Genomic DNA, 10619 nt, shown 5'->3' with positions numbered 1-10619 from the left:
CTCGTAATATTACCACTTTAATCTCGTAATATTACGACTTTATTCTCGTAATATTACGACTTTAATCTCGTAATTTCGCCCAGAAATAATATTGTTTTCTCTTATTATGGCTTTAATACTCTGTTGTAGAAAACAGCTTTAGCTTCTGAGTTTAATCTTCCAACCGCACAATTACCAATCAAACGGTCTTTAACTACCTCTAAACTATATACATGCAGCAGGGTAACTAGTCTTTAACTACCTATAAACTGTATTTGCAGTGTAACAGCCACACATTCACAGGGTTTGATGGTTTGATGGTTTGATGTTCGGTGATGATGAACCGACGGTGGAACCAGAAGTGGCCGCATGTTTCCTGCGTTAGCATTTAGCCCGGAGCTCTCACCGTTTCTAAGTCAGAGCTGGAGATTTCCTTCTCCTCCGCGTAGTCCGTGACTCTCTCCAAGTCAGCGGCTCCGCTGTCATGTTTCCGAGGCTTTTCTGCCGGTTTTCCAGTGCAGTTTTCTTCTGCTTCCAGGTCCAAATCGACGTCTCCCTCCGCCGCCATGTTCGCTCCACTGAGGCCGGAACAAAGAGGAAGGTTCCTGTAAAAGGTCGGAGGGAAAACGGGGTAGCACCGGAAAGGGAAGGACACTTTAAAGAATAAAACTGTAGATTTATAAAATATTTGTGGATATTTAGGCTCATAATTATGTATTTTTCTATGATTTTGTTATTCTGTACTGTGTTTGAGTAATTTGGAGGTATTTTATAATTAAAAATATATATTATTTGATTATTTTAATATTACAATAGGAGTTATAAATGTTGTTTTTGATGGTACAAAGTGAGGTTGTCATTGTATCTCTTTTGTTTAAATAAACTCACACAAAAAACCTCTGCTTCACTACACTGTGGAAGCCAACATTGTACTTTTTACTGCATTTATTTGACAGCATTAACTACTAGTTATTTTGTAGATTCAGATTATTAATAAAATATATAAATCATGTACTAAATGATGTTATATTATTATGAAATAAGATCCCCTACGGAAGTTGAAATTAGCCCCATCTTTACTAAAACAAACTAAAGGTTGTGCTGTTACAGGAAAAAACAAACAAACGTGTCTCCAGCCTTATTGCTTAATGTCCACGTTCCAGTTTCAGATGATGTTTTTGCTCCAGAAGTCCAGTGTGTGTCATTCAAGCATCAGTTTATGTTTATGTTGACAGCAACAAGGACATCAAAATGCAAAATGGACTTGTGGAAGCTTAAAGAATGAGTGATCTACAGTGTTTACCTTCAGTGAAATAAATAATGTAGAGTCAGGAATGTATTAAATGTATCTCTATGGCTGGAATAACCTGTTAGAGGGTCCTGTGTATGCATGCTGACAGCTCCAAGTTCCTGTTAAGTACAGAGCAAACAGTAGCTGAGACACCCAGAAACTAAGCTGTACTCCAATGCTAATGGAATAATACTAACTGGCTTCGGGGTTTTCTGTGTCAATTAGTTTAAGGTAATTTGATTAAATGCTACTTTATTTAGGAATCTGCACCATGTGAGCACAATATAAACTCAAAGGAGAAAGGTGTTAGAAGTAGATTCTGACACAGCATCCCTCTATAAGATTTATAGTGCTACACAAGATTAGGTAATATTGCAGGACCTGCCTTAGTGTATACGGTACCGTAGTGTGACAAACTCTCTAACAAATTGTCCGTTAATCAAATTACCATAAACTCATTTGACACACTGTGAACTTGGTGCACTGGGGCAGTCGTCTGTTTTGACAGATTGGTAATCCAGCCTTGTGTATCTTCGGAAACAACAAAAGCACATACATTTCTTTATTTTGCAAGATCATTTTCATGTCACACTGAAATTAATGTGAACTAAAAGCAGCCTGGAAGACAAGAAGCAGACATTGCCTGAAAATACAATACAGCAGAGTTTGGAAAATTGGTTTGCTGCAATGTGCTGAGAAACCTAAAGACACAACAATTATCTGCTACAAAATATGAGTTTTGTAGATTTGAGAAGTGTTTTTACCCAGAAGTCCAGCAATATTTCTTTAAAGTCAAAGCATATTTTTGAAGAAAAATCCACCAAATACTTCCAAATCTAAAACGGACAGTGGGACATGAAGTATTTCCTGGAGATGGAGGTGTATTTTATGAATTAGAATTGCAATCAAACTATAACATGATAATAATATTTAGTCTAAACAACATTTTGTTCATTTGACAGTCGAGTGATTGACTCTTTTTTTTTAACTGATCACATATCAGGTTTAAGACAACATAATAATGCATCTGATTTATCTACTATGTTGTTATTGTCTGAGATGGTGAGAAAAAGACAATCACTGGATTATGTGGTCTTTTAACTAAATCACTCCGCGCTCCTCCTTGTTCTATTCCTGTATCTTATAAGAGGTTTACTTGTACTTGAATCCAAATAGCCCTTCAACCATGGTACCAGATTTCCTGTGTCTCCAGACTTTCTAGCTCTTTCGTGTGCTTGACCTTTTTTAGTCCACCAACCAATTATCAGATTAAAGGAAAGAGAAACCTGCTTGTGCCTTCAACCCTGAGCAGGACTGAAAACCACATCATCAGTGCTCCCTGTTTCATCCTTTTAGGAGATGTGTGTGGTCGCGAGCGGCCAGAGGAATGGCACCGAGGCCGGAGAGCCGTCGCTGTCATCACACCAACCCCTTCATCCTGCTGTATGACTGACGACTGTCTCACTGTTGGGAGCTGTCATCGCCTCAGGCCTCAGGGACGTGATGCTTCGAGCTCAGGTGAGGCTCTGCAGGATGCAAAGGTTGTTTTATGGTGACATGATAAAAGCATGTGAGAGGATTTACCTGAAAGTGGTCCATGATATTTTGGAAATCTAATATATTGAAGAAAAGAAGATTCCTGCATAAAATACTTGCAGATGTAAAATATCTTAAATGAGTTTACTCAACTGTACAAAGCTTCCCCCATTTAGTATTTAAAGACATTTAATAAATGTTGCCGTAATAATGTAGATATAATAACATTTTAAGTGTTTATTAATGTACAGTATTTGTCAGCAGTTAAAACTTGAAGACATATTTTGATTTTATTAGAACTGTGTTTTACTCTATTATCATTCATACACCAGTCTTAGGAGGAGTTGTCAACAAAAGCATTAATAAATGTTACAGTATCATGTGTTATAAAGCGTTTATTACATGTTATATACCGCTTATAAATGCTAAATAGGTCACATGCAAAAAAAGAAAATGCACTGGCTACAAATTTCATGATCATGTAACCAAAGAGTACCTGGGACTATTTTTCCAGGAGTATTTGCAGACAGAGAGGGGGTAAACACAAATTCTTGAACAGAAGGATATGCAGAGCAGCGTGGTTGAATGAGCTCTCTATGTGTGTGCGTGTGTGTGCGTGTCCATTGTGAGCCTACAGACATGTATTGATGCCTGTCAATCAGTCCACTACATTGTACATGGAGGACAAGGGAGGCAAAACAAAGATCTGTCTTTAGAATAGAAGCAGTTGTTGTTGTGCATCTAAAAGCTTGAAATGTTGAAAACCTTGGATTGCACAAAAACACACCCTTGAATAACATTGCAGTGCATGTTAATCAATGGCTCTTACCACAGTGGATTTAAGCAGACCGGGCGCCCCTTGTCCACAATCCCTCACCCGTCATCCTTTAAGCTCGACCCCTAAACTCCTGTAAAGCCTCAAGTGGGGACGAAGCCAAGGACGGAGCAGGCTGCTCATTGTGATTTAATCTCTCTCTGCCTCTCTCTCTACTGCCAGAACAAACATCAAATATGGCCTCCTTATCAGGCCCGCCCTGCTCTATCTATCTATCACCAATCAATATCTCCTATGCTGTGTGTACAGCCTTGTATGTGTGTGTATGTGTGTGTGTGTGTGAGTGAATCAGGTCTCAAGGGCTGCGCTAACTAAGGTCAAAGATCAGGTATAACCCTCCAGCGTGGAATGACAGATGTGGCCGGAGGAAAACAAGATAAAAGAAAGGGAGGGGGTAAAAAGGAAAGAAGGGAGAGATTTATACCAGTTGCGTGTGTCCTGAACAACAGATCATAAATAAGTGTTGTTATTATTGCTTCTGTTGTTTCTGCTTCGCCTCAGGCCGCAGGCAGACACCAGATCAGTTTACCTGAGTGAATGTCGGCCTTGAACAATGGACTGGAAGTCTCCAAAAAGTACCAACAGCCAACAACCAACAACGAGTAACTGTGGTGAACACAGCTCTTTATTAAATGCCTCACTCAGTCACGGGGAATAGAAATGAATATCAAAAGGCGTTGGCTTTCTTGTGCTTCCTGTTTGCAACCAGGAAGGATAACCCAAAAGCTAGGCTGAAGCCTTTGACCACTTGGTCCAATGCACACACACATAGGAGTAAATCGAACGGTTGCGTGCATGCATAAAAGCCATTTTCTCCCCTGCATGCACATGGATTTACATAGGAAAGAAAGTAAGTGTATGCATATGCATTGAGGGGGGGCTCCTGAGGTGATATGACACTCTGTCTGAGCTTCTATTCACCATGAAACAGCTCCATAAAGCCACAGAAATGCTGCCAGAGCTGTAGCCGGGCTGCAATGGCTGTTAGAGATAGATGGGGGAGAGAGAGAGAAAGAGAGAGAGAGGGGAAATCCTTTGTTCTGTCAAGGACTTAACACAATCAGAGTGTACAGTGTGTCAGGAGCGCACAGGCATATATCAACTTCAATCTCTTTTTAATGAAAAATCCTGCCCTCTCTAATATGTGCAAATTAACCTCTTCTCCTCCCTCCCTCCCTCCCTCCTTCCCTCCCCTCCTCCCCTCCTGCCGTTTCCCCTCCTCTCTCCCTCTCCTTACGGAGGCCCCTACTCTCTTTCTCCTCTCTCGCTCTCCACCCTCTTTTTTCGGTCCCTCGTCTTCCTCCTTTTCCACTGTTTCGCTTCACTTTCACCAATTTTTCCGGGTCTGTCTTATTCAGGGGGTGGAGTGGGAGTCGATAGCAAGAGAAGAGAGATATTGACATTATACACTCCTGCTGTGCATTAGCTTGTTGCTTTAACTATCCAAACCCAACCACAGCAATTACCTAGATCACTTAGTTGAAAAAAATAATACAGAAAAAGGCAGAAAAACATCCTAAAGTCAGTGTCCAGCAGCAGCAGAATTAAAATTCACCCTCCATCCTCCTCTGCCCTCTATAGTTTTCATCTCTGTCTCTCTCTGCTCCAACACACACGCCGAATCATGCTATTACCCTGATTATCCTGATGAGTTGGTCAGATCCTCGCTTTTTCATTCTGCCCATGCTGATTGTAATTTAGAAATTACACCTAATGAGGAATTTTTTAAAAACACGGCGGCCGCTCTGTGCTGCCAGCTCCATGCCGCTCCCTGCCCTAATGGATTTCCTGGTATGGAATCCATTTTTCCCCCCTTTCTGCCCTGCAGGGGGTCCGGCTAGCCAGGCCCTCACTCCCTCCTCTGCTCTCACCCCCTCTCATATCCCCTACCTTCCACTTTCTCTAATTGGGGGCGACTGGTTTTGGTGAAAAGAAGTCATAATCATTGTTTCTGCTGCTAATTTAAGTGGTTAAGTGTACGGGATCAGCTCGCAGAATGAGGAAATGAGTATGATTAAATTTACATTTTTTTATCTTTACAGCTAAAGTGCCAATTTCCTTTCTATGGTTTTGTTAAAGTTAAACTCCATATGGCAGTTTGCACAAGATAAATGCACATGTTGGTGTTTTTGTAGTGTCTCAAGAGAGTTATTTACTTATATTTTTTTCATTTAAGTGGACTTAAAAACCGGTGATTGAGATGGCAAAAAAAGGTCATATCCTGATATTGAGCTCGATCCTATAAAGACAAATGTGACTTTAAAGACGACTAAAGAAGAAACATCAGAGAAGCTAGCTTTTTCACAAAACTTCTCTTTATTTTATGGAGGAATGTGTGGATTATAGTTTTAAGCTGCCATATTAGTCTCACAAACACCTGTATGATGCGTATGTGAGTGTGTTTTAGGGAGTATTCTGTTTTGCAGAAATGGGGGGGGGGGCACAAACACGCGCACACACTTGCTCACACACACATAAGCACGCATGCAAATCAAAGCCATCAACAGCTTGTGATGAAGTGAGACGTCGTGGCATAAACAGAGTGTGCCGTTACCATGGAAGCCACTTTCACCTCACAGGCCGAGAGAGACAGGCCGAGAGGCAGAAAAACACAAAGAGCCAACGAGACAGGGAGGGAGTGACAGAAAAACAGTAACAGACAGACAGACAGTGTGTTACAAGCTCTCCTTCAGCTACATTTAATAGCTTTTCAAACCCTCCTTTCCTTTCCCTGGGAAAGAAACACTATATTTGTACAGTAAGCAAAGAAAAGTTCATTGAAACGTTTAATAGCTGGTTGAACATTCACAGGTTTAATGAGCACATCACAAAGCTACAGAAGTAGACACACAGTGGCTGTTGGAGCGGTGTTGTGGTTTTGTGGTTTTGGAGCATTTTGAACATCTGTCCCTGTTTTGGTCCCTTTTTTTTTCTCTTTTCTGGTTCTACTGCAGGTCACAGCCTTTTAGACTCTTAACTTCACATGGCTTGTGGCAACATGAGGCAACAGATTTGAACTCACAATCATTTATTTAAAAAGCGAAGCTGTCACACGTGCTCTAACTGGGACAAATGTTGCTTCATCGGTTTATACAAAGTTTTACATCAAAAATTCTTCGATTTATTGCTCCCATTTTCCAGGCATCAGTTTGGTAATTCTCCAGCAAATTTTCTACCATCGCACATTCATTTTACTTTATGAGGAGAGCCATAAACAAGATTTAAAATTCACTCAGCTAGAACTGGAACAAATCACTGCCTGCTTTTTCTGCATTGCACTGAATGTCCACTTCACTTACCAATTTATAATAATCAAGCCTGTAGCAGGAAATTGAACATAGCGACCTGGTCATATGACTTCAGAGAGGCCGCTGTAGCGGAGAATCACAAGCAAAGGGGTACTCTAGATATCTCCCTTCATTTGGCAGAGACACTAATGACAAATTTCCTTCCTTTATACTTTATAAATGATTCATCTCAGCCAAATGGAAACCTTTATCCCTTTAATCCAGTTCCAGTTTTCTCCGTCCGAAATATAGGGGTTACATAACTTCTACAAAGGGCAGTTTAGAGATTGAAAAAGGAGGAGAAATTAACTTAGATGTGGCTTCAAAATGTTCTATTGTTGAGAATTCAGAGTAAAGAGAAAAATGTGCATTTCTGCTCATGAAGACATGATCTACTTTCAGTTTGATTGACTTCCTTGTCATTTTGCATGTTGGGATGTTTTTAGCTGCAGTGTGTGCGTCCTCTACCTCAAAGCCTGACTGCTTAGTGAAATAAGCAACTAGACTCCATACCTTCTGCGAAAAAAGGTCGGATGAGCGAGGCCGCTGTAGCAATGCTAGCTTTCAAGGTTTGCCAGGGAGGCTATACAGGAGGTAATCAGAGGAAAATATGTCCTCTCCTCCTCCTCTTCTTTTAGACCTCCATTAGACCAGCCTGCCTCTGTCTGGGAAAATTGATTTTCTCCCTCCCCTCCTCCTCCTCTCCTCTCCTCTCCTGTTTCTCCTCTTTTTTTTCCTCTTCTCAGGTTCCATTTGAGGCTTGTTCATCCACTCTCAAGAGCAGTTCTGCGAGACAGAGAGAGAAAAGAGAATAGTTAGGCCACGACAGGTTGTTCACACATATAGTTACCCACCCCCAACAGCAGCCACCGGGGCTGAAGCCTCATCTCTGTCATCCACAGACTCACAGAGGCCTGCAGTGGTTTGAACTTCTTTCTTTCCCTGTTTTTTTCTCTTTACTCATTCTTATCTGCCTAATCCTTTCCTTCCTCTGCTGTTCTTTCTCCATCTCTTCCTCTTTCCATTGCTCTTCCACCAGTGCCCCTCACCACCCCACTCCCTCTCTCAGAGCCAAGTCTTGGATCAATGCACCATTGATTTTCCTATCAATGAACATTAGTATGGATCAGACTGCTGCTTGCACTCCCCTGCCCTGAAAACTGCACACACACACACACACACACACCCCCCCTCCTCCTCCTCCTCTCCCCTCTCCCCCCTCCCCCTCTGCCCCCCCCCCCCCCCCCCCTCAACAACCACCAGGTCACACGCTGACACACACACACACACACACACACACACACATACATACATGCACTAAAAGCGCCTGTTGCCACAGGGACCCCAGATTTCATCACTGCTCAGCTACAAGCACAAAAAAGGAGGACGAGCTGGGTGCTGTGGACAAAAGGGGGAACAGCAAGGAAAGACAGCAGTAGAAATAAAGGAGGGTGGGACTGCTAAAAGAGAGGTTCTAGTTGAAAGCACAGGAGCCAATCAATGAAAGGAGTGACAGAAAGGGTAGGAAATGAAATAGAGCAGAGTTAGTGTTTGTTTCTGCGCAAAGGTAACAGTCATTGGTCAACTGCCTGCGAGTCGATTCACTGCAGAATAATTCAGTATGATTGGCAACCAGCTCAGGCTGTTGATAATAGCTGCTGATCATGACAGTGAATGGATGCATGCGCTTTATACACCTTTGGGTGTCTTTCTCTTTACCTCTCCCACTCACACATACACAAGCACAAACACACACACACACACACACACACACACACCTCTGTGTCTCTAACAATGTGCTGTTGTCTGTTGGGTTCATACCACACAAACAGGACAACCGTTGCTCTAAACTGAGGTAATATTAACCAGGATTTTCATGTTTTCAGAGGGGAAGACGCCGCCGGTGGAAAGCAAGAATGGAAAGAGGACGGAGAGAGGAGGAGGAGGAGGAGGTGGAGGAGGAGGTGGAGGAGATGCAGGAGGAGGTTCTAAGTACTCCATGTTCACCTGGTTTGTGGTCCTGGCTCTGCTGGGAGTCTGGAGCTCTGTGGCCGTGGTCTACTTCGACATCGTGGACTACGACAGTGTCATCGGTAAGCAACAGGAGTTTGATCGTGGTTCTGGGTTGTCCGAGGTTTCAGTGTTTGTGCAGAATCTGGTTCGTTACGACCCAGGTAGGGCAGAGAAACTGCGTGAATGTGCTTCTAGTGTCACACACTACGCAGCCTCGTAGCCACGCCCCTTATATTCATCTCTCTGCTGTATTTTTATAGATTTGCTGTGAGGTAATTTTACATCTTTTAATCATTTCCTTGAGAATGAAACTGCTGCTGTCAGAGAAAACCACGAGATCCACTAATATTTAGAACAACAAGTGTAAAGTTACTCTGAATAAAGACATATTGGATGTTAATCTGTGTTGATTTCTAGTCTTACAAACAGTTGTGCATGAGTTTCATGTTTCAGCTGGAGCATCAAACACATAATGAAACACACATTTGCTGGCATAGTTTCTGGTTTGCAGCAGTGCAGCTTGTCTCTCACACACAGACACTGAAAGTTGCAAAAGAAATTGTGGTTTTCATATCGGAACATGTGGTTATGACAGTCGTGAAACGGCTTTCACAACCTCTTTCTCTCAGACAGACAGGCAGACGGGAAGACATCACATTTATCTTATCTCAAACTTCATCTCCCATTTGACCAATAAGGTTGGAGACTTTATGGCTGCATCTGTCACACATCTGTCACGATGGAAACGAGAGATAAGAGTTACTGAGCTACGAGTTCCCATTGAAGGTTGAATACAGTATGAGGGGAAGGAGCACTGTGTCAGCTTTATAGCCTCAGTTTATATATAGAGTTCCCTGTTCAACCAGGTTACAGTAAGGATAGCGGTGTTGTGAAACTTCTTCTCTCTGCTCTGTATGTGACGTCAGCCCTGCTGCATGAAAATGTGTCGTACAAAACTGCACACAGACCACTGAAATGTTCTCTTGTTCTAGTATTTAAGAAACACCCAAATGATCCCCTGTAAGGGCAGGAATCCTGCAGATATCAGGCATCACGGTCGGGTATTTACAGTTGTAATTGAAACCATATCTGTTGTTGTTCAGAACTTTTTATATCTGATATTTTCTTTGCGGCCCCAGAACTCGTCACAAACCAATTTACATGTGCTGCAACCCACTCGTAACCTTTTGTTATGAGTTTGGAGAGAAGATTTTGATGAAGTGGCGTTTACTGTGAAGCAGCTGAGGTCTAAATCTAATGTGTGACATTGACTCATCATGCAGCTTTGTGTCTCTTCTGTAATTCTGTGTCTTTGTACTAATTTAGTCCTCTTTCACTGCAGACAGAACTGCAGATTCACACTGCGATGTTATAATCTCTTATGGCCTCTGTCCTCTTCTTCCCTCTTTTCTCTCCGTTTGTTCTCTCTGCATGCAGCCAGAGCTAAGGAGTTTCGTATGAACTTTTCTGAAGTTTTACAAGGTATGCTCTCAAGATTTAAACGTCCGCTAATGTGACTGCATGTTTCATATCACACTGTGTGCTTTACCAAAGAACACAACGAGTTGAGTTCAAATAGGACAAGATGTTGTTGTCTTCACCACCATTACAGACGAAGGGTTCATCACTTCCAATGAGGACAGAAAGACATGCAGTGACTACCCAGCCACTAGAGGCT

General features: G+C 42.2%; 2 protein-coding genes across 2 annotated transcripts; one reads left to right on the top strand and one right to left on the bottom strand.

The window, feature by feature from the left end:
* Window positions 1-385: 385 nt before the first annotated feature.
* LOC118321795 (huntingtin-interacting protein K-like) lies at window positions 386-586 on the bottom strand (the record flags this gene model as incomplete). Its single annotated transcript, XM_035653315.1, is given in 1 exon segment — window positions 386-586. A coding segment is annotated over 1 exon segment (162 nt), but the record flags the coding sequence as incomplete, so codon positions are not given.
* An 8126-nt stretch (window positions 587-8712) lies between these two features.
* On the top strand, window positions 8713-10473 carry LOC118322565 (aspartyl/asparaginyl beta-hydroxylase-like). The gene is made up of 2 exons (XM_035654280.1): window positions 8713-9021; window positions 10379-10473. The coding sequence occupies exons 1-2, from the start codon at window positions 8805-8807 to the stop codon at window positions 10456-10458; spliced, it is 297 nt and encodes a 98-aa protein (XP_035510173.1). The 5' UTR covers window positions 8713-8804; the 3' UTR covers window positions 10459-10473.
* The last annotated feature ends 146 nt before the right edge of the window (window positions 10474-10619 follow it).

The sequence above is a fragment of the Morone saxatilis genome, unplaced genomic scaffold, assembly GCF_004916995.1.
Source record: "Morone saxatilis isolate NCDOM2014 unplaced genomic scaffold, NCSU_SB_2.0 Contig0, whole genome shotgun sequence".
NCBI lineage: Eukaryota > Metazoa > Chordata > Actinopteri > Moronidae > Morone > Morone saxatilis.
Note: the sequence above shows the minus strand (reverse complement) of the source record. Positions and strands in the feature narration are given on the sequence as shown.